This window comes from Panulirus ornatus, chromosome 48 (assembly GCF_036320965.1).
Source record: "Panulirus ornatus isolate Po-2019 chromosome 48, ASM3632096v1, whole genome shotgun sequence".
In the NCBI taxonomy this organism is placed as follows: domain Eukaryota; kingdom Metazoa; phylum Arthropoda; class Malacostraca; order Decapoda; family Palinuridae; genus Panulirus; species Panulirus ornatus.
In genome coordinates, this window is record NC_092271.1 from 24,248,796 (window position 1) to 24,273,429 (window position 24,634).

General features: G+C 39.0%; 2 protein-coding genes across 5 annotated transcripts in view; one reads left to right on the forward strand and one right to left on the reverse strand.

The window, feature by feature from the left end:
* Nucleotides 1–381: 381 nt before the first annotated feature.
* On the forward strand, nucleotides 382–12,139 carry LOC139763850 (ribonuclease P protein subunit p40-like). 4 transcript variants are annotated; one of them, XM_071690195.1, is made up of 8 exons: nucleotides 382–538; nucleotides 2,263–2,424; nucleotides 2,610–2,754; nucleotides 3,391–3,558; nucleotides 4,060–4,182; nucleotides 5,697–5,889; nucleotides 11,080–11,211; nucleotides 11,894–12,139. In XM_071690195.1, exons 2-8 carry the CDS (start codon nucleotides 2,293–2,295, stop codon nucleotides 12,117–12,119), a joined length of 1,119 nt encoding a protein of 372 aa, XP_071546296.1. In that variant the 5' UTR covers nucleotides 382–538; nucleotides 2,263–2,292; the 3' UTR covers nucleotides 12,120–12,139. The 4 variants fall into 4 exon arrangements, with proteins under 4 accessions (XP_071546296.1, XP_071546299.1, XP_071546297.1 ...); XM_071690198.1 differs by having other exon boundaries at nucleotides 498–606; XM_071690196.1 differs by lacking the exon at nucleotides 382–538 and adding an exon at nucleotides 580–696.
* Nucleotides 12,140–13,923: 1,784 nt separating this feature from the next.
* Nucleotides 13,924–24,634, reverse strand: part of LOC139763847 (uncharacterized) — a 56,711-nt gene continuing 46,000 nt past the window's right edge. The window contains exon 3 of the mRNA XM_071690191.1: nucleotides 13,924–19,891. Coding sequence (XP_071546292.1) covers nucleotides 17,790–19,891 — 2,102 coding nt within the window. The 3' untranslated portion in view covers nucleotides 13,924–17,789. The remainder of the gene's footprint in view (nucleotides 19,892–24,634) is intronic.

A 24,634-nucleotide genomic window follows, 5' to 3' on the forward strand; every position in this document is an offset into this window, starting at 1 on the left:
GACATCAACGGAAATGGGAAATATAACTGAAAGAAAGACTGTTGCAATAAAGACGTCTGTTAATTGTTATATGAGGGAGTGATGGAAGTAGCAGTAAGTAGGAAAAAAAAAAATCACTAAAATTAGAATGGTTAACTGATAACCGAGAAATCAACCAAGACGATGCCTCAAGGTTTAATGATTATGACCAATAAGGGTAAATCTTATAAATAAGTTCTGATACTTTTTAATTTACTAGAAAAAATCAGTACAAATTGAGAAACACTTTATATATTGGTCAGGCTTGCTCGTTATAAGGAAAAGTCCCTAAAATCTGTCTTAATCGTTCCCACTAAGACAGGTCGTAGCTTTGAATCCACAAACAATATGTGCATAATACTTCTGTGATGCTCTATCACGAGAGCACAGATGACCTAGTCGTTCATGGTCCACAAGTTCAGATCAATATCCGGATTCATAGCCAGAACGGCCACTATGTAAACAAACAAGGTTTTGAAAGTTCAACGTGGTGCATGTGGGGAACATCAGTTTTACTTTGGTTTGTGTCCACTGAAGAATTAGAATAATCTTAGACAGATATAATAAGAATAAATAGAATGAATTATGGTAAAGTGACAGTTTAACCCCACCACATTTCTTTATGAAACTAGGTGGACATGGTATAAGGAGTACATGCAAGTGATTTACGGGAAGGAGGTAGTTTTATTATCTTTATTGCGCAGTTGGATCTGTCGATTGGTGTTGTAGAAAGGCAGTAATTATGGAGAACTTGTTGATGTAGCAGTATGCCTCCCCAGCAAACCTGTCTATGGATTTTGAGTGATGTCATTCTTCAGTGCTCTTGTGCAGAATACAGTAAAGGTTGCAGGGTGTTATTTGGAGCATTATGATATTATCTAACGATACATACTATGACGACAGTGGTAAAGGTTATAAATACTGGCGAAAACGTAGAGTTGATTAATGTAATAGGACTGGTAGACCAATAACTTTTCAAAAAAAAAAATCTGATTCTATGAAAACTTCACAAGCTTCCATATCAGCCAAGATTTATTGTAAATGTGTACCAACATTGATATGGTCTGCTGCTAGGGATCACTTGGAATGGCTGCTTGTGGGGATTGTAGTGGCGCAAGTGGCTTTTCAGTTTGTAGATATTCAATCATTGGCAGTAAGGGCAGGGCTCAGTCATTTACCTCAACTCTATTTTTTGATATGTGATCTTCCAGTAATGATGGTGTGGATTTAAGGAAGTTATGGTAATATTTTACGTAAGGTAGTTTTATGTTTCTGGAGTACACTTTTTGCTGAATTTTTTTTTATACTGAAGAATTCTTTTCAGCAACTTTTATGCATTTTCTTTTTGGAAATATAATTTCTATTATTATTATTTCAAGAAGCTTTTGTTGTGAGAATATGTAAACTCTAACATTTTCAAGTTGGAAGAGTATCTAAAAAGATCACACTAAGACATTTCTTCAGAGAACTGATTAATACAGGCGAATGGCCCTTAAGCCTGACAGTGAATGGGTTAAAGTCTATCTGTACATTTTGTCAGGTGATGTAATAACATTACTGCAATTAACAGCAGATCGTCCAGGTAGATCTTACGCAGTATGATGTAGTAAATAAAACACCATTTAAAGGGCTGTAACTTTTTCTCATGAACACTTTATCCAAATACTTTAACTGTTTAGCACTGGAAGTAGATATGATTCTGGTCATTCCTTTTACGAATATATCTTCATAGACAACAGTAAAAGAGTGAGCACGCCAATGAGTACAATTCTTTGGCAAAACTTTTCAGCTTTTTGGGACTTAGGGATATACAGATGATTGCTACCTGAAATGTTTGATGAAAGGTATGCATATTCCATCTTAAGACCATAAGAACATAAAAAGTGAGGATACTGCAAGAGGCCTACTGGCCCATGCTAGGCAGGTCCTGAGTCTGTCCACCCTACACCCAAAACCATAAACACATCCAACCTTCGTTTAAAGCTACCAAAGACCTAGCTTCTACTACTGTGCTTGGCAACTTGTTCCATAAATCTACTACCCTATTCCCAAACCAATATTTGCCCATGTCTGACCTGAATCTATTTTTTCAAATTCAATTCCATTATTTTTTGTCTGGTGGTGCCATTCTAAGAATTTTATTCTTGCTATGGATGTTAGATTTAGATCAACATTGATGTTATGACTTTAATGTGATTGTCATGTCTTTTTTTAATAATGTTTATTTCTGTGACATTATTCCAGATATTACTGTAGACATACACATGATTGGAAATGCTGAACCCTGAAGTAGTGAAATTCCCTGCCCCTGAAAGCCAAGTTTATTACAGCCAACAAACCTGGGATGACACAGAACACAGTCACTCATGGCAGCAGGTCATTGATGATCATCCATTCAATACCAAAGTGAGAGGACATATGACTTCAGATATTATATAAGCTGTTAGATTAATAATTTCAAACTTTTCACTTATGTGATATGCATGATATTAGATGCTGCATACTTACTTTTTCCTTCAAATCTAGTAGGTTGTTGCATCAAAAGTCGCTCTCGAGTAGTTTTATTTTAATTTGTTTGTTGATATTTACAGGTGTCCCTGCTTCTCCCAGACACACCAAGCATACCAAAACTTATGAGTGATGTGTTGACTGAAGACACTGAGTTCTACTTAATTAAGCAGCTGCCTTTGTTACAGCTATGTACTTCAACTTTTCTTCAAGCTTTTGTAAACAGAGGTATTTAAAATACCATGTCTTATTTTGCAGTTTTATTAAATGTGCTTGTAACAGTGGTATTAGGTCTTTTGGTGATTCCAAATCATTGTGTCATTAATACTGTTTAAGAGATTATTCCATCTATGTTTGATCCATATTTGTGAAGTTACTTATGAGGGGCTGTCTTACTGTAATCCTTCTTTAAGAGTTAAAATGAATATGCTCTTTAAAAAAGAAGAGTATGATTAACATGGAAATTTAAGCTCCAGGTCAGCTAAGATTGTAAAGCCATGATAAAAAAGTTTTATGTTGTTTTGTAAGTATTGTAAAGCTGAGCAAACTTGTATTGTACATTTTTTCCGCCTGTAATCCACTGACTTTAGCAAAGCTCCTTTATGTGTTCCCATTACTTGTTCTGAAAATCTGATGGAAGGGACAAGGATTGACTTTTTGTGTCCCATACTAAGACTTCATAAGTTTTCATTGTCTGGGAAGGAACCACTACTGACTCCCATAGGTTTATTATAGTCAGAACTGTTCATCATCCTCCATACTACTCTCAGAAACCCAAAACACTTTTGAGATTCTATACAGATTATCTGTTTCATGATACAGGTGTAGAATTTTTTCAACAAACTTATTTACATACATTCACAGGTCAGCTGTATGCAATAAGTTGTGATACCAGGCTAGATTTGGATGACAGTGCTTCCTTGACTCCAAATGGACGTCTTCTTTTATTACTAAACAAATTCACTTATCAGGAACTTCGGTTGAATGGCATGTTGTCTGCTCACATACTCCGTAAACCCTTAGAAAAATATGGTAAGTTAATGTATTTTCTTGTGAGAGAGCTCTCAGACTGCTGTGCTGTAACGTTTTAATTAGCTAATCTGTAATAGACAGAATTTGTAAATATCTTGACAGACGTCTGCTGCAGATGCCAAAGCTTTATTTGTTTTAATGTCATGAATGATATACTGTATATTATTTTATTCACAGTGTACTTTCTAATTTAAAGTATATTTTCATATGATTAAAATTCAGTATTTTCCTTAATTCTTTTAAAGCTGAGGATAAAGTCAAGGAAATATTTTGTTTTTATGCAGGTAATATGGATTGACAAGAAAAAGTTTCATAATGAAATAGTTAGTTGGTTTAGCTATATTACAAAAGTGAGTATATTTCATAAATAAAGATAATAGAATCTTAGCTAACCAGACATGTTTTTGATATAGTTGTTCATGTACGTAATAAAAATTGGAAGTGTACACTTTCTCTCCTTAATTGCTTGTCTTTTAAGTCACTGATATTTTCTCTTGACAGTTGTTGAGGTGAATTTGAAGGAGCCAAGCTTTAGGCCTGGAAAGCCTAATTACAACAAAGTTATTACTACTTTCACAGAAGTTCAGCTTGCTTTTAACTTCTGGTTTAACTGGGTGCCACATGGTTAGTGTTATCTTCAATTGATATTGTAGTCTTGTTTGTAATTATCAAGTTTTACAGTAATTCTGAAGAAGTTCTTTGCCAGTAGAGCAGACTTGGATGATATGCATAGGAGTTACAGAGGCTTTTTGTAATTGTTACTGGCGTTTTTTTAATTGTATAGAAAACTAGGAAGATGAATATGGTTGAATAAGTTAATTAGACTTTGAAAAAATTATTATTGGGTCATTGATGCCTGTCATACTTTGATAATATTTTGATTTAGTTATTTATATATATCGACCTAACCCTTATTTCCATATATGGGGTGAAAGACTCAGTAGGAACATCAGGTAGGAGCCAGTGCAAACACTGTGCTAGAGTTGCCTTCTGCCAGTGGCCTGTTAAAGGTGAGGCACTAAAGGCTAAGAAGCAGCACTGGAGTTCACTAGTTATGGAGACTCTGCTCAGTTGGAACAGGCACCAGAGATATGAATAGAGATTTATAAAGCTGTATAATAGTCAGATAATTAGAACTTTAGTATTGTTTTCCAACTCCTTTTCTGATTCAGTTACAACAAAGTATTATGTGCATACAGGAACCCTAGCTATTTCCATTGACCTGTACCATGATTGTGTAGTATGCGGCTACCACCTTACATTCTTGTCACTTCATATAATGGCTCATCCATACAAACTCTGAATAATCATGGGGAAATCACACAACCTTGATGCACTCCCATATTTATTTTGAACTACTCACGTCATCAGTTGCACTCGTACATGCTTTACATCCATTACAGTAGTTCATAACAGCCTTAGATATCTTCATGCACACTGTATACAGTCAGATCATCCTAAAGGGCTTCCCTGTTTCCTTTGTCATATGTCTTTTCTAAATCACTAAGTGATGCATATTCTTTTTTCTTTTTCTCTTAAAACTTTATCTTATTTTTTAAGTGCAAAAATCAATTCAACACACCCTCTTCCCAACTGAAAGCCACTTTATTCTCCACCACCATGATGTGTGGGTTATCATGCTGTATCTTTCTTTAGTTTATATACAGAAAATGCTAGACACATTCTTGGTAACCTGTGATAGTGATTTCTCAAACTGTCTTGTTATCACCTTGTATGATTACGGATTCTCTGCTCATAATTCAGTTTCTCTTGGAATTTATTAATTTCATTCCCAGGCTTTTCTTATATGATTATAGTTTCTCCATTTACACTTCTAAATGATCAACAGGAAAAGACAAACCTACATGCTATTACCGTCTAGTTCAATAGTCAAAGACTTTCCTTCTTCCTCATATGATTACCGTGCATATTTATCATCTTTATGTTTAATATATATACTTGCAAGACTCATTCCTGCTGATGTGCATGGTGCACATATTCTTTTATCATTGTCTACCTATCATGCACAATTAACTTTAACATCCTCTTCAACAGCATTATTTGACACATGCAGCTATTAAAGACATTCTAAATCCTATAAGATTGTGCTTCCAGTTGACAGTATATTGTTGTTTCAGACAAAGAAGTTTGTCCTTCCTCTATTGCCAAATATTTTAATGACCTTGGCTACAGTGTTGAGGAAGTGCGTCCATTTTTGGGTCATAGTATCATGACGGAGGCTGCTATGCCCTTACTTGGCAAAACTGAGGAAGAAGTGGATCCAGAGGATCTTCTGGAATGGATAGGATGTCAGACACTTGGTATAAAACTGTAAGTAAATTCTTTTCTGAGAGGTGTATTGAATCTTTAAACTGCTTGGACTATCTTCTAATGACTCTTGTAGAGTAGGAAGTGTTGCAGTAATAACCTACCCTCTATATCAACTCTACAAAGTGTAAAGGATCCATTGGTACCACTTTCTTCAAAATTTATTAACCAGAAAACATGGAGATGGTAATCATAATGAGTGGAAACACTCTTCTCGATACATAGCCCATACCTACCTTAATAAACGTAAGCTAGGCTCTAGTTACGTAATTCTATTTAAGCTGTAACTTTGGCTGACAGAAGTAATTCATTTTCTCAGGATTTACTAGTAGTTTGTCATTTTAATGTGGGATAAGGTTACAGGTATTAATGGTCAGAAAGATAAAAATGGAAATAAGTATCAAAAGTGCAGTTATAGGATAATGGGTAGGAAAAGGTTTTAACAACTGAGATAAAGAGGGCGATACTTAAATAAACATGTAGTGGTTATAGTCGCATTTAATACAAATATTATTGATGGGATGACATGGGAAACGGCGAATAGTAAAAAAAAAGAATATATATATATATATATATATATATATATATATATATATATATATATATATTTTTTTTTTTTAAACTATTTGCCATTTCCCGCGTTAGCGAGGTAGCGTTAAGAACAGAGGACTGGGCCTTTTTTGGAATATCCTCACCTGGCCCCCCTCTGTTCCTTCTTTTAGAAAATTGAAAAAAAAAAAGAGAGGGGAGGATTTCCAGCCCCCTGCTCCCTCCCCTTTTAGTCGCCTTCTATGACACGCAGGGAATACGTGGGAAGTATTCTTAATCCCCTATCCCCAGGGATAATATATATATATATATATACTTCTAAAACCACACTGCTCTTCCCCAATCTGATGCTCTGTACATGCCTTCACCCTCTCAATCAATACCCTCCCATATAATTTACCAGGAATACTCAACAAACTTATACCTCTGTAATTTGAGCACTCACTCTTATATATATATATATATATATATATATATATATATATATATATATATATATATATATATATATATATATATATTTTTTTTTTTTTTTTTGTCGCTGTCTCCCGCGTTTGCGAGGTAGCGCAAGGAAACAGACGAAAGAAATGGCCCAACCCACCCCCATACACATGCCTTGATTCAATCCACTGACAGCACGTCAACCCCGGTATACCACATCGCTCCAATTCACTCTATTCTTTGCCCTCCTTTCACCCTCCTGCATGTTCAGGCCCCGATCACACAAAATCTTTTTCACTTCATCTTTCCACCTCCAATTTGGTCTCCCTCTTCTCCTCGTTCCCTCCATCTCCGACACATATATCCTCTTGGTCAATCTTTCCTCACTCATTCTCTCCATGTGACCAAACCATTTCAAAACACCCTCTTCTGCTCTCTCAACCACGCTCTTTTTATTTCCACACATCTCTCTTACCCTTACGTTACTTACTCGATCAAACCACCTCACACCACACATTGTCCTCAAACATCTCATTTCCAGCACATCCATCCTCCTGCGCACAACTCTATCCATAGTCCACGCCTCGCAACCATACAACATTGTTGGAACCACTATTCCTTCAAACATACCCATTTTTGCTTTCCGAGATAATGTTCTCGACTTCCACACATTCTTCAAGGCTCCCAGAATTTTCGCCCCCTCCCCCACCCTATGATCCACTTCCGCTTCCATGGTTCCATCCGCTGCCAGATCCACTCCCAGATATCTAAAACACTTCACTTCCTCCAGTTTTTCTCCATTCAAACTCACCTCCCAATTGAATTGACCCTCAACCCTACTGTACCTAATAACCTTGCTCTTATTCACATTTACTCTTAACTTTCTTCTTTCACACACTTTACCAAACTCAGTCACCAGCTTCTGCAGTTTCTCACATGAATCAGCCACCAGCGCTGTATCATCAGCGAACAACAACTGACTCACTTCCCAAGCTCTCTCATCCCCAACAGACTTCATACTTGCCCCTCTTTCTCCCCTATCCCCAGGGATAAAAGGGGAGAAAGAATATATATAGAGGTGCAACTGGAGGGATGTCTGATCATTATCTTGTGGAGGCTAAGGTGAAGATTTGTATGGGTTTTCAGAAAAGAAGAGTGAATGTTGGGGTGAAGAGGGTGGTGAGAGTAAGTGAGCTTGGGAAGGAGACTTGTGTGAGGAAGTACCAGGAGAGACTGAGTACAGAATGGAAAAAGGTGAGAACAATGGAAGTAAGGGGAGTGGGGGAGGAATGGGATGTATTTAGGGAATCAGTGATGGATTACGCAAAAGATGCTTGTGGCATGAGAAGAGTGGGAGGTGGGTTGATTAGAAAGGGTAGTGAGTGGTGGGATGAAGAAGTAAGAGTATTAGTGAAAGAGAAGAGAGAGGCATTTGGACGATTTTTGCAGGGAAAAAATGAAATTGAGTGGGAGACGTATAAAAGAAAGAGACAGGAGGTCAAGAGAAAGGTGCAAGAGGTGAAAAAAAGGGCAAATGAGAGTTGGGGTGAGAGAGTATCATTAAATTTTAGGGAGAATAAAAAGATGTTCTGGAAGGAGGTAAATAAAGTGCGTAAGACAAGGGAGCAAATGGGAACTTCAGTGAAGGGTGCAAATGGGGAGGTGATAACAAGTAGTGGTGATGTGAGAAGGAGATGGAGTGAGTATTTTGAAGGTTTGTTGAATGTGTTTGATGATAGAGTGGCAGATATAGGGTGTTTTGGTCGAGGTGGTGTGCAAAGTGAGAGGGTTAGGGAAAATGATTTGGTAAACAGAGAAGAGGTAGTAAAAGCTTTGCGGAAGATGAAAGCCGGCAAGGCAGCAGGTTTGGATGGTATTGCAGTGGAATTTATTAAAAAAGGGGGTGACTGTATTGTTGACTGGTTGGTAAGGTTATTTAATGTATGTATGACTCATGGTGAGGTGCCTGAGGATTGGCGGAATGCGTGCATAGTGCCATTGTACAAAGGCAAAGGGGATAAGAGTGAGTGCTCAAATTACAGAGGTATAAGTTTGTTGAGTATTCCTGGTAAATTATATGGGAGGATATTGATTGAGAGGGTGAAGGCATGTACAGAGCATCAGATTGGGGAAGAGCAGTGTGGTTTCAGAAGTGGTAGAGGATGTGTGGATCAGGTGTTTGCTTTGAAGAATGTATGTGAGAAATACTTAGAAAAGCAAATGGATTTGTATGTAGCATTTATGGATCTGGAGAAGGCATATGATAGAGTTGATAGAGATGCTCTGTGGAAGGTATTAAGAATATATGGTGTGGGAGGCAAGTTGTTAGAAGCAGTGAAAAGTTTTTATCGAGGATGTAAGGCATGTGTACGTGTAGGAAGAGAGGAAAGTGATTGGTTCTCAGTGAATGTAGGTTTGCGGCAGGGGTGTGTGATGTCTCCATGGTTGTTTAATTTGTTTATGGATGGGGTGGTTAGGGAGGTGAATGCAAGAGTTTTGGAAAGAGGGGCAAGTATGAAGTCTGTTGGGGATGAGAGAGCTTGGGAAGTGAGTCAGTTGTTGTTCGCTGATGATACAGCGCTGGTGGCTGATTCATGTGAGAAACTGCAGAAGCTGGTGACTGAGTTTGGTAAAGTGTGTGAAAGAAGAAAGTTAAGAGTAAATGTGAATAAGAGCAAGGTTATTAGGTACAGTAGGGTTGAGGGTCAATTCAATTGGGAGGTGAGTTTGAATGGAGAAAAACTGGAGGAAGTGAAGTGTTTTAGATATCTGGGAGTGGATCTGGCAGCGGATGGAACCATGGAAGCGGAAGTGGATCATAGGGTGGGGGAGGGGGCGAAAATTCTGGGAGCCTTGAAGAATGTGTGGAAGTCGAGAACATTATCTCGGAAAGCAAAAATGGGTATGTTTGAAGGAATAGTGGTTCCAACAATGTTGTATGGTTGCGAGGCGTGGGCTATGGATAGAGTTGTGCGCAGGAGGATAGATGTGCTGGAAATGAGATGTTTGAGGACAATGTGTGGTGTGAGGTGGTTTGATCGAGTAAGTAACGTAAGGGTAAGAGAGATGTGTGGAAATAAAAAGAGCGTGGTTGAGAGAGCTGAAGAGGGTGTTTTGAAATGGTTCGGGCACATGGAGAGAATGAGTGAGGAAAGATTGACCAAGAGAATATATGTGTCTGAGGTGGAGGGAACGAGGAGAAGAGGGAGACCAAATTGGAGGTGGAAAGATGGAGTGAAAAAGATTTTGTGTGATCGGGGCCTGAACATGGAGGAGGGTGAAAGGAGGGCAAGGAATAGAGTGAATTGGAGCGATGTGGTATACCGGGGTTGACATGCTGTCAGTGGATTGAATCAAGGCATGTGAAGCGTCTGGGGTAAAGCATGGAAAGCTGTGTAGGTATGTGTATTTGCGTGTGTGGACGTATGTATATACATGTGTATGGGGGTGGGTTGGGCCATTTCTTTCGTCTGTTTCCTTGCGCTACCTCGCAAACGCGGGAGACAGCGACAAAGCAAAAAAAATATATATATATATATATATATATATATATATATATATATATATATATATATATATATATATATATATATATATACGTATTCCCTGCGTGTCGTAGAAGGCGACTAAAAGGGGAGAGAGCGGGGGACTGGAAATCCTCCCCTCTCCTTTTTTTTCAATTTTCCAAAAGAAGGAACAGAGAAAGGGGCCAGGTGAGGATATTCCCTCAAAGGCCCAGTCCTCTGTTCTTAACGCTACCTCGCTAACGCGGGAAATGGCGAATAGTACGAAAGGTATAAGTTTGTTGAGTATTCCTGGTAAATTATATGGGAGGATATATATATATATATGTATATATATATATATATATATATATATATATATATATATATATATATTTTTTTTTTTTTTTTTTTTTTTTCATACTATTCGCCATTTCCCGCGATAGCGAGGTAGCGTTAAGAACAGAGGACTGGGCCTTTGAGGGAATATCCTCACCTGGCCCTCTTCTCTGTTCCTTCTTTTGGAAAATTAAAAAAAAAAAACGAGAGGGGAGGATTTCCAGCCCCCCGCTCCCTTCCCTTTTAGTCGCCTTCTACAACACGCAGGGAATACGTGGGAAGTATTCTTTCTCCCCTATATATATACTCAGGAAGCATAAAATTCAGTGTTAGGACCTAATCACTATTTTGTTTTATTTAGCAACACTGAGGGTACTACAGTGTGTGAAGTGGTCACTCCAGAGCCAAATATCCAAGTTAATAACTTGTGTACATTACAGTGCACTGGCTTTTTTTCTCCAAATCAGCTGCAGCTCATGATTCACGAGATCAGGTGAGTGCCATTAATAGTCTGAACTATAATTTGGTGTTAGTGGAGTCTCACTGAAAATATGTGGAAAGAGGAGTATAGGTACTTTCTGGCATTGTGAATTCTACTTGTTTATAGTACAACCAACAAACTCTGTAGTAGCATGCTTCGTCTGAAAAGCATTTTCTTTTTGCTGTTTTCAATAAAATGGAGAGTAAGTTCAAAATCAATATGCATAACTTTTAATCTATAATAGACAGTCCTGAAAATCATGAGATTGAGTTAAATAGAGAATACATTGTACATGAACCTGTATTGATTTGCTGTTCCATCTTTTATTGGGTTTAAGCTAGTTTGTGAGGTGTTCAGACATTGTTTAAACAATGGTAAACAATGTTAATCTTTTTGACCTACCAGTTAATGTATATTGTTTATGATTTATGGATCTTTCATAATGACCTTGTGTATATCTTTGTACAAGCAGATGTCCAGGCATATGTCTCATTTACCTTTTTGAAGTATGTATGCTGACTTCTGATAAACTCTGGTTTGGTTTTGTGTTCTAGCTAAAGTTTGCATTTAGATAATGTTGGGTAAGAATCTAATCATGTTTTCAGATTTACATATATATGGAAGTTTATATGTTGAATAGACACCTTTTCTTACAAGTATGAATTACTAGTATGATTTTAACACACATTACCAGGCTTTGGCTAAACCAGAGAAGTGAAGTTGCTGTACCTTGGTTAAGCATGACAGTCTTTGGTCACCCGGACTCGCTTATCTCTTGGGGTACCACAGAACACAGTTACCGCACAAATGGTGATAACCTCTACTCGCTGATTATTCTTAGGAACCAGCTACGAATATACAAGGTATCAGGCTCTAGAAAGCCACAACGAATGTATGTAAAATCAAATAAAAATAAGTGATGATGAAAATGTCTAGAAAATTATGTTTTTTTGCCATTCTAAATACTTTTTTTAATTGTGTGAGCTACTTATTACTTGTTTGACTACCCTGAAGAAGACTAAAGTTTCTCTTTGGAAGATAATTCATGTAGAGAGTGGGCAAAAAGCTTGCTTGTAAGAGTAATGGATGTTAAAACCGAAATTTTATACAGGTGGGGATACATCAAAATCAAGAGCAAAAGAGATGCATCACTTACATGTTACAGATGGAATTAGGGTAACAGATAGAGCAAGGAATAATATGAGGATACATAGAGTGAAGAAATCATAAGAAAGGATTATTTAGATAAGGATGCCTTAGGAATGATATGGGATGCAATTGAAGCACTTGTTAATAGAGGTAATGTGAATGATGTTGGTCATGTATGACAAATCAAATTAATGTAAAAAGTGAGAATTAAAGAAGCATTTGTGTATTTGTTAAATTCATGTATCACCATAACAGACACACTGGGCGTAGGAGAAAGATTTCTATGAGTGGAGATAGAGGCTCTATGTGCCTGAGACACCCTATTGAATTGAGAACATAGGTAATGATGATGGAGGTATGGACAGACAGTTTGAAAATATGAGAGCTATAATCTTTCCTTATGTTTACCAAAACATTTACTGATTCAATTATTATCTATGATTTCACTTCCATTCAAATGGGGTGGATCTAATGCATGTGGCTTCTCAGTTCCCTCACGTATCCTCACCCCATGTCCAGCTAGTGAAACATGGGTTTCCACACTAATATAAGTACTTTAAATATTTTGCAATAATTCAGATCCAAACAAATTCTTGCAATTCAAGCATTTGTTAATAGAGAACTTTATACCCTATTTTCAAAGGTACAGTGCTATCTGTCCTGCCAAGAAAATGGAAGACATTTTGGCAACTGCCTATGGCTGTTAGGTCTTGTATGCATGGCTACTTCCTCAGCATAAATAGGGGTTAGTTGTTGTGTCCAGCAACTTCCTTGGCATGAGAAGAGAGACAAATGAATAGTTCTGTCTTTCTACATCCTAGTAGCTTTGGAAAAGGTAAAGTTTTATCTTTAAAAATGTAATGTATATTTTTATATTCTTGCTTAAAGATTAGCACTAGTAATCCTGGTTTGTGACTAAAAAGCTTGTACAGTTAGTACTTGATCAACAAAGGTTGTAAGGCTATAACACGTATGTATATTTGTGAAGGCCCTATAGACCTATAATTTCCTCATTAGTGGTGATAAATGATACTTATTTATACCCCTACTGTTAAGTTGTACTGGGTAACTTTCTATTCAAGTTGCACTCCTCTGACCCAAGTAGATGTCTTTTCTTTCTGCCTCACTAATGTGTGGACTACTGGCATTCTGTCCACAAACACAATCTCTCCCTGTAATATGTAACACTTGACAACATTGATAACACTTAATTCATGCAGCTCATTCTTTGTAACTCCAGATTTTCATACAGTGAGCACTATGTGCTAGCCCTACCTTTTGGTAAAATGGTAGGAGTGGTGGATAGTAGTAAGTAGGAACATTTAGGCAGGAGTATTAGGTAGAAACATTACGTAGAAGTAGTAGGTAGGTGCATTAGATAGAAGTAATTAGGAACATTAGGTAGGAGCCTCTGCAAACACTGCACTAGACTTGCCCTCTGCCAGTGGCCTGTTTTGTGTGAGGCATTAAAGGCAAAGAAGCAGCACTGGAGTTCTTCAGTTACGGAGATTCTGTTGCTATGGCCACCCTTTTGAGGGAGTTCTAATTGGAACAGGCATCAGAGATATAGATAGATAGAACAAAGTTGATCTTTAATTAAACAAAAAGTATTACAGATGAAGATATACATACAAGGAGTTACTGTCCATTCATGGGTTATTACACATTTGTTCAGATATGGTGTAGATGTATGTGTGCATAAAGTACATTTAAAAGAATTTTGCTTTATTAGATGGTCAAGAGCAAAGCACCATGTGTCATTTATTTCTTGTTTCATATTAATTATTGATACAATTTTTTATCATGTATTTTCTTTTCATGCCTGTTTCTCCCATCTTAGTGAGGTAGCATTAGCAATAAACATACAGTGGCCTCATTTGCACACATCCATTCTCAAGCTATCATGTATAAAGAAATGAAACAAGAGCCAACCATCTGTAGCCAAGCCCCATGAATAACTCCATGGTTTACCTTGACTACCTCATATACCTTAGTTGAGCCCCATAACAGCATATTGTCACATATACTACATCAGTTCAGTTCATGCTATCCCATGCACACCACTTATTCTCCTGAATGTTCAGGTTTCGGTACCTGAAAGCCTTAACTTCATCCTTCCTTCTCCACCTTAGTCTCCCAATTCAGCTTGTCCCCTCCAGTTCTGATCTCTTAAACCAATTCAGCACACCCTAGTCAGCCCTGTCAGTCAAACTGATTATTACCACACCTCTCTCTTACACTGTCATTCCTTTTCAATACTTTAGGAAGGATATCATTTATATTATTCTTTTCGTCACCAGAAAAGCCTGAAATCAATCTTCAGTGTAGATGGACTGTGGTACATCAATGACTGATGAAAACTGTTTTTCAATGCCTCTTACATAGTACTCTGAAGGTCTACATAAATGATATTAATGTGAAATCAGAATGTTGTTCATTATCAAACCAAACTCTAGACAGTGTGCCTTACACCACATATCCGTAGGCATTTTATATCTGACAGTTCTACTTTCTTCCTTTCTTTTGCACATAAGTCCTACGACTTGCATCCATACTGCAGTTTTGTGATTACCAACTTTGCCCTAACAGACACTAACCACTTCTTTAATCTTCTCTTCCATTCTGTGACACACTTCAGCCTTCACAGTTCCATCCACTGCCAGGTCTTAAAGCACTTCACTTCTTCCAGGTCTTCCTTATTCATATATACAATGAAACCATCCTGTCTCACTCCCTTGCTACATCTTATACTCTTACTTTTATTCACATTTACCCTTAAAATTCTCTTTTCACACACCCTTTCAATCTCATTTATCATTCGAGGTTCCTCTCTTGAGCCTGATACCAGAGCAGTGTCACCTGCAGATTGCAAATAGTTCACCTTCCATGCATCCCTAATCTCCAGTATAACGAAGACCTGCCCATTACTCCAAGAGCTTTGTATTTTTTCCCTCATTACCCTGTAAAATATATATCTGCCTGTACTAATATTAAATTTTAAATGAATGACTGACTGACTGTAAACACTCACTTAAAAAATTCTGTCTCATGTCATTCATAACTTTTCTCAAGGCAGTCTGACTGGAAAAAAATAACAACAGCTATGCCATGAGAACATCTTTCTTTTTATTGCTCGTTCACCTTTTCCCACATTAGTAAGGCAGTGCAAGGAAGAAAGAAGAAAGGCCACATTCACTTGTACCCATTCTTTAGCTGCCATGTGCAATGTACCAAAACCACAGCTCACTATCCACAACAAGGCCCCACAAACATTTATGTTCCTCTTTTATACTAAAAAAGGTCAATACCTGACTCTGTTGATCTTCCAATTCTCTCATGTTTAGACTAACCTAAAGTAAACTTAACATACAAGCTCAAAGCTTCCCTGGGAAGTATTCTAAGAGAACTAATATTCCTAGAACAATGTTAAGTAAAAATTTTACTTTTGTGATAGGTTATGTGTTAAATTATGCAATTTTGCATCAGTTAATGCCTGATCAAGTGCCTGCAAGCTTTTGCTCACAGATGTTTCATTCAAAATATTAACCAATAGTTTATGATATTGTTTAGGACAAGTGTAAGGTATCTAGATGAAGTGTTTTCTTTTCTAGGTAATTTTCTCCTTTCATTCCTGTTTGCTATTTCCTGCATGAGTGAGGTAGCACCAGGACAAGATAAAGAAATAGCTTTAACTGCTCTCATACTTTCTTTAGCTGTCATGTATAATGCACCTAAACCAAAGCCCCCATCCAAACCTGGCCCCATCGACCTTTCCATGGTTTCCCCTAACTGCTTTCAATGCCCTGATTCAGCCCACTGAAAACAAGTTGCCCGCTGTATGCCAAATTTCTCCAACTTACTCTATCTGTTGCATGCCTCACTCTCTCCTGCATGTCCAGAACATTCAAAGCATATTTCAATCCATAATTCCACCTCCTCCTTGGTTTTCCCCTTTTACTTTGTTCCCTACACTTCTGACATGCATACCCTCTTAGTCATCCTCCAATAAGTAGTTAGATTTCCTTGAATTGTCTATTGCGGGCATCACTGTCATCAGGTTATTAGTTACTACTCTCATCTTTGATATGTTGGGCTCTATGTGCATGAGGTTTTTTTTATAGTTACCGAGGTGAAATTGACCTTTCATGTAATGAAATTTAAACATTCAAAGACAAGTGTATAATGCATAAAAATGCACAGGATGTTCTTCACGTACACAAGGAAAGTAGGTTTTCCCAGAGGGTTCAAAAGGGCTGTTTAACATTTAACTTAAACTTAAAAAGATATTTTGTAACACAACTGATATGTTAAAGCAGATTCTGTCTCATGGTACCATGCTGCATGAATGCTGGCTGCCTTCATGATATTTTGATTTCTATGAAAGAAAAATAATAATTACCTTTTGTATCATAAGATACAATTAATGTGACATATACTATGATATATTATATTCCCTAAACAGCTTCAAAACCATATGAGATGTTGCTGCCCCTGCCTTTGATAGCCCATCCAAAACTTTAATGATTTTCTTAAGACACTAGCACCAAGTTCTAGGATAAGTACATAAAACAGAAAAGGCTCACACAGAATCAGATCGGTCACTCTAGTCTGCAATGATATGGCATGATACACTCCATGAAAGATATAGGTAATGATTAATGTGTTGGAGTGATATGTTGATGAAAATACCACTATAAACGAGTGTTTGCAGTAAATCTCATGCTGAACTTTTCCAAGTCCTTTAAATTCACGCAAAAGATAATTCTTAAGTTTTCTGAAATTCACCAACAGCTCATCATAATCACTTCCAAGAATTCCATAAGCCCGAACTTTACCACAGACCTGGTTCATACTGTACTATGGCTCTATACAGAATGATGGACCACCATTAAAGTTTTCAACCCACAAGTTCCATTACACTGGGTTCTACAGGTTATGAGGAATACTGAATCTCTGTGTCTTTCTACAGAACCACATGACGTGGTAGTCCTTCAAGACAGCTAAAATGCCTTGAATATCATCAGAAATACTGCCAAGGCAATAAAGTCTTTTCTGACAGTGGAGGTGGCCAGTACAGGGGAATATATAGTTACCACTTGGGGTGATGGACTAGTAGTAGCACAAGTTGCTTGTTTCGGTACAGTCAGCTAACTAAACTTAATATTATTTAGGTAAAAGTACCATAAAACTACTGGGACGCCAAAAAGACGTTCTTATCACAAATATACCTGAGTTTGTTGAGCATTTGAGACTTCTGTCTCACAGGAGCATTTCCTGGGCACTGGTAGCAAAACAGCACTAAAGTTCATTGTGAGCTTAGCAAGTTTTAAATGTTCTCTCACACACAAAGTACTTGCCTAGCACATGAAATGAACTTGTATTTTCATTCTTAAGTGATGCTTTGATATAACAACTCTTAGACATAAATATGGGTAGAATCATCATGTCCTGGCTTGGCGACACAGGGCAGCCATCATAGCTACCAAGGCAATGGTATCAACATGATCTACCATAACAGCTACTAATGAACACAATGGTAGGCCTATAGTGGTGACCAAGTAGCCCAAGACATCATTGTCAACATGTATTCCTTCTTGGTATTCCATATGTCTAACCCAAGGCCTTGCCATTGTCTCCACAATGTCACTCACTGTGGGGGACACCTGCATTACAGCCACTAAGGGTGCTGCTATCAGCTGGTACCCACGCAATGCCCTGGCATTTGTTGTGGCGAGGCGGGTCCCAAATGATGCATCGGCAAGGTATGAAGATAGAGATAGGCGGCCTTGAGTGAAGAGCTCTGTACAGACAACAGTGTGGTCCAGTTTATATTGAATTCCCTTTGCTAAGAGTGTGGCACATGATCCACCCACTGCTACTCCACATGCTCCAAAACATACTCCAGGACTTATATTAACATCATAACACAGAAGAAATACAAAGCAAAAGGCACAACCTCCAGAGGATCCCAAACATCCACCAATCTGTGGAATCATTGATGTAAAGTCTTCATGAGTGAAAAATGCTTTTAACTTTTTCCAAGATTTGGTAAAAGGTCCATATTTCTGTTGACGATGGATTGGGAAACCATGTCTAGTAACAAGGCTTCGCACAATGCGGCGTCGGCTGCCTGAAGATCCATCAGATACAGCTGATACACAACGCAGGAAGTCATTGTGTGTTGTTGCACCCTGGCATCCAATCTCCACATCTGGGGTACTGTGGTGGTTTTGGCACCAAACTCGGATGCTAAAACCTCTTGGGGATCCATTATGAACTAAGAGAATTGGAGGGGCTGCTGTGGACTGCCATGCTGTGGTGATTGGCTGATGTGTTAAGGGGTCGTGGGCTGTCACATCAACCCATGCATTTACATCACAACTCACATGTCTTGCCAGTGCTTGAATTTCTTCCTGTGTCACTAGACGGGTAGGGGAATGGTTCTCCTTTATCACCACCCAAGGCTGCCCCTTACCACCTTCAACTTGTGTCACACCTTCTAAAAGCCATGGTGATTCCTGCAGAACAACATGACCTACTAAACGCTTTGCAACTAATCTCATTCGCACAGACCAGCCTGAAACTCTGCCACCCAAAACATCCCTAGGCTTAGTGACACCTACTTGAGCTGCATGGGCCAAGAGGTTATCCCGAAGTTTGGAGATGTTTGATACATGAGTGGAAGTGATTGCCAGCATGGCAAGGCTGGCAGCATCATATGCAAGGCAAGCCACTAATGGGTTCTGGGGAATTAGGGTGGACAGGAGTCGGCGGCGGTTGACTGCATCCACCTGGGATGACCCTGCCCAAGCAACGGTGCATACTGCAAGGGCCTCAGCAGTTGTGCGTGCAACAGGGTGGCTGAGAAGCTGAGCACGATGGGCGGGATGGGTGTGTAACATGATGAGGTGACCATGGAAAATATGACCAAAAGAGGCCATGATTTCTGGCAGGTCAGCACCCACTGACATCCATACACCTGCTCTCGGTGAGGCAGCTAAAATCTCCTTTAGGTGTGCGGTGGTTGAGTTATAGACATGCAGCTGTACTGGGGGTGCTATAGTGATCCCCTGTGCCTTGCCTGCTGCCACCACATGTGCCACTTGTTCCAATTCCCTGCTGGTGACCACAGGAATAAGGTGGGTTATGCCAGTACCTGCTAGTTTGGCCACTTCTGCTATGATGAGTGCACCATGATGAGGTGATAATGAGATCAGGGCAGAGCAGCCTCGATCAGAGGTTAAGGCAGTGGGGGACACTAATAATGCCTCCTTTCCCGAGTTCTCCACATAGCGACATAGTGTATTTAATTCTTCTCCATCACTATCCACCAGAAAAACCCTTACACCTTCAATCCACAGAGTCTTGAAGGCCTGGAGGGCACCTGAGGGTGTTCCCCCTGTGAGAGCCTCACGAAGGCGCACATCCACGACACCGGCATGAGCAGCCACATGTTCCTTAGCAGCTAGCACCGTGGCCTCCCTTAGGTCTTGGTCGAGAGCTGACCCAGACATCAGCAAGCCTACCTTCACCTCTACTGCACCTGTAATGAAAGTAATCATTAATCATGATGCCCTGTATTAGATCAGAAAATGATAAAGTAAGATTTGCCTTGCATCCTATATAATACTGCACAGTACTGGAGGGGCAGCAACTCTAAATACAATAACTTTTCTTTGTCGATAACAATTGCTGAAAGCCTTTTAGCAACATTTGATGCTATAGGCATAAAATGTTCATCAGAGGTATTGAGCATAATAAAGCTACCCTGTGGTTGTCTTCAGCTAATACCACTAGCTTCTGCTGTACTTTCAGTGCTACCATTATCATGTACTTTGTTTTCAGCTAATGCAGCTATCATGTACTGTCTTTAACTCATCAGTATATCACAATGTGTAATCAGCTGGTACAGCTTTTGCAAGCTGTGTCTTCAGTTAACAACGACAATATACGGTGCTGTTTTCAACTAAAACTACTACACTGTATTGTGTCCTTAGCTCACAGCACTTCACTGTGCTGTCTTCAGCCCACATTATTACACTAAGCTGTCTTCAGCTTTCATCAATACACTACTGTCTTGTTGGGGTAAATGTTATCCAATAATTTCTAAGGATTTGTGTTGGCATCCAATCATCTGAGGTACTTGTATGGTTATCCAATAATTTCTGAAGTACTTTTGTTGTTATCCATTCATATTTGAGGAATTGTTGTTGCTATGCAGTCACTGTCACCAACAGTAGAATCTGATCTGTGAAACTGAGATGAGGGTCATTCAAAGGAGAACATCTGGAGGTGCACCGAGAGCTTTGATGAGAGAATATTCAAGTAAAGTGTGAGGAAGCTTACATGACGAAGTGACTGTCCCAACTGTGATTTTAGTATGTTAAACGTAAGTTCTTTTGAGCTAAGTCAAAAGTAAAAGAAGTAAATGGATAATGTATGTAGCATATGTGAAATCAGGAAAACAAGGATTGTAAAAAGATGTAAGAAGGATATGGGGTGTGAAAGGTGCAAGGCTGAAAGCCTGTTTAAATGATATACCTACATAATATGAAGGCTGTATGAGAGATGAAAGAGTGGTGATAAGTAGCTATGACTATGAATGAAGCTGTGAAGAAAAAGAGATTGTGAATAAAGAGGTAGATACAGTAAATGAACTGTTAAAAGCTACGTGCATTTCAGATGGTCCCAAGGGAAAGAATGCTGATCATGTATAGTTAAGTCACTAGGTGTAAGATGCTGATGATGGGAAAACACATGAAAAGAAAATCATGAAGAGCTCTATAGTCTAGTCGTGTGAATGTCTGTGTTGACTTGGCACACAGTGGGAGTAAGTGAAATAAGAGATTTTTTTTTGCACTCAATTTTATAAGAAAGAAGTGTATGATAATAGAAGAATAGGAAGTTCATCATTCAGAATGCAGGTCTGGCATATCATATTAAACACTATATGCCATATTAAACACTATGTTCAGAGGAAACTAAATGAATGATTTCTGAAAACTTACCAATATTATTCATATGCTCCATAAATCTTGTGACTTCAAAGGACAGTTTTACAGCCCAAAAAAGTACATTTCCCCAATTCATTCAGTTTACTTTATTAATGTGGCACATTTTTTCCTGTAGTCTTTACTTTCACAGCTATATCTATAAAATCAAGTTCTGTCAGATGAACAACCATAATAATCACCATCATTATCATCACCCACAGAAGATATCAGTACTATCTCTACACCAGCAGATATCACTTATGGTAGGCACCAGTACCAAAAATCACCAGCAACAATAACAAGAATCACTAGCACCATTGCCAAAAATTACCGGCAATAGTAGCAAGAATCATCACCTTCACCACAGTGACCATCATCGTCACCATCATCACACACCGTCACCCACAGCAGATAACAATAGTATATACACAAGCAGATATCATATATGGCAGGCACCAATGCCAAAAATCACCAGCAACAGTAGCAAAAATCACCAGTACTATTGTCAAGAATTACCGGCAATAGTAGCAAGATTCATCACCAGAAAAAGCTGCAAGACACCACCAGCATCAGGCACATGAATCACCAGCAACAGTGTAAAGTCACCATCACCAGGATCAAGAAACACCAACAAGAGTAGCAAAAATCACCAGCAGCAAGAAACCAGCACTAGAAGTAAGAATCACAAACACTAGAGCAAGAATCACTAGCACCAGCATCAGCAAAGATCACCAGCATCAGCAACAAGAACCATCTGCAACAATAACAAGCATTACCAGCTCAAGAAGCAAAAATCACCAGCACCAGTATTAACAAGAATCATCAACCCTGGGATGAAAAATCACCTGCAGCATTAATAAGTATAATCAGAAACGGTAACGAAAAATATCGATATCAGGTGAAAAAATCACCTGCAAGTATGAATTATCAGCACCAGTGGCAAGAATTACCTGCATAAGTAGCAAGCTACCAGCAAGAATTACCTGGAATCAGTAGCAAGAACCACCATCTGCAGCAAGAATTACCTGCAGTAGCGACAAGCATTACAAACGGAAGCAAGAATTACCTGCACCAGTGGCAAGAATTACCAGAATCAGAACCAAGAATCGTCAGCACCAGCAGCAAGTTACCTACACCAGTAGCAAGAATCACTAGCAAGAAGAGGCCAGTCCGACAAGGAGGACAATGTGTAGCCCGAAGCGGGGAAACGCGTGCCACTGTGGCAACCCCCACTGCTCCACCCCTCACCACGCCCATGGCCATGGCTGGCCCTACAGGGACACTACCGGGCATTAGTACGGCTCTCAACCCGTCTCCACACTCAAGCACGTCATAAAATAAATTGATTTTCCCTCACTTGTCAGCGGAGGTGAAGAATGCTTCAACCAATGTCTCGCGCAACCAAGAACTAAACCAAGTATAAAAATCATTCAGTCTTTGATTTCTCTCTTGCATACAATCACTGAAAACTTGACCAGATCACCACCTCAGTTGGTTGAACTGAGGACTTGTTACATTAAGCCGCTGTCCGCCATACTTCCATTCCTTCGTAAAACAAATAGTCATCCACTAGATGGATGCTCCTCATGGTCAAGGTCGTTTCAATCATTCTGTCGAATCACGTATTGAGTCTTAACACACTTCTGAATGAGACATTGTATCGTACCCACGTCTTGATCTCATTGTCATAAATAACTAGAAAAGGTTATAGAGCGATCGGTTCTGTTTGATTCACTACTTTTTTCATAGTTCGTTCGCTACATATAGTAGTATGTTTATAATGCACCTATGATACGGCATGTGTGAATATCTTGAATCACACGAATGTTCATGAAAAAACAAGAAATGATCCATATTTTACCGTGGCTGAAAATTTTTTTATCAATGTCGCACGGAAAAAAAAAAAACGCTGCACTAGAATCACACAGATATACGAAGCAAAACCAGTCGGCCGAATGAACACACACACACTTGCGGGGTTTTCATAATTAGAAGTGCACTGTCATCGGTAGGACATTATCATTAAGTTTCAAAAGATTATATAACGCGATTTAAAGTTTTGAGACTGGCTTCTATTAGACTGTTCTAATGGGAGACACTCTCTTCATCGTATTGCACAAACAGGTAATCACAAGTAATCAAGGAAGCCACACCTATCCGGATAAAGGTGTGCGGGGAGGGGGATCGTGGTTTTAAGTTCCATGTTGTGACATTCATGTTTGTCCAAGATTAAAGAATGTCCATCATATTCAAACACATTAGTTTCCTTTGTTCTCTGCGGTGCATTCTATCGTATATATAAAGAGGTTTACCATTTGGAGGCTAGCCTTCAGGTTATTTCTCATAATCTATATTCTATCATTTTAGATAACGAGTCAGTTTCACCTTCGTTTAGAAATGTGGATATGGTGTTTATCCAGAACAGTGTCTGAGGATCCTCCATCCTCGCGGCTCTTGTGGGTACAAACTGCCGATATGAAAGTAAACTTGTAACCATAACACTTAATAAATCTGTTCTTAGTTTACGAAGCCAGTGCGTGAAAATAAGAAAGGACTAGAAGAATAGCTACAACTTTGTAAAAGGCGTCCTGGAGCAGTGATTATGTATAGTAGCGGACCACCGAGACCACAGCCTGAAGCAGCTGAGGTTCTAGCGGTCAGTGGGTGGGTTAAAACCAAGTCAGCCTGTGGCCGCTTAATGACGGTGTGGAGTGCACGGACCATGATGAAAGATTTTGTTACACTGACCTCCATATCTATGACCAACTGTTCAGGGAACATTTAATAGGTGAATAATCTGAGAACCCCAGGCCTTATCTTTTCGTACGGGAAGGGGGAGGGAGGCGCCGTCTGTTCACATCACTTGTCAGTATCTTCGATTATGCTCATACATCAGCCTAATAAGAGGCTTGAAACTACATTCTTCTGCTATCATAATACTTGGCATTCTCCCTAGAACGTGCGTACACTTTCTAGTGGTTTCTACATTCTCCCATTCATCCCTCTGCGATAAAAAAGATAAAAATATAAAGTTCACTCGAGTCAAGCTCCAACAGGCCAATAGCGTTGCTCTACACAGTCGGCAAAAGCGTGAGAGACCGTAAGAGTGAAAGTTAAGTGGCGGAGAGGCTCCCCAAAGAAGCTCTAGGTTTTCTTTCTGTGGAAAGGCAACATGTCTGACCACGATTCCCTTATGACGTGGTAAATTGTGGACATCAGATTCGACAAGAAGCTGTGATTCTTTGTGGAATGCAAAGAGGGAGCACTTGTAACTATACTTCGGGAACCCCTAA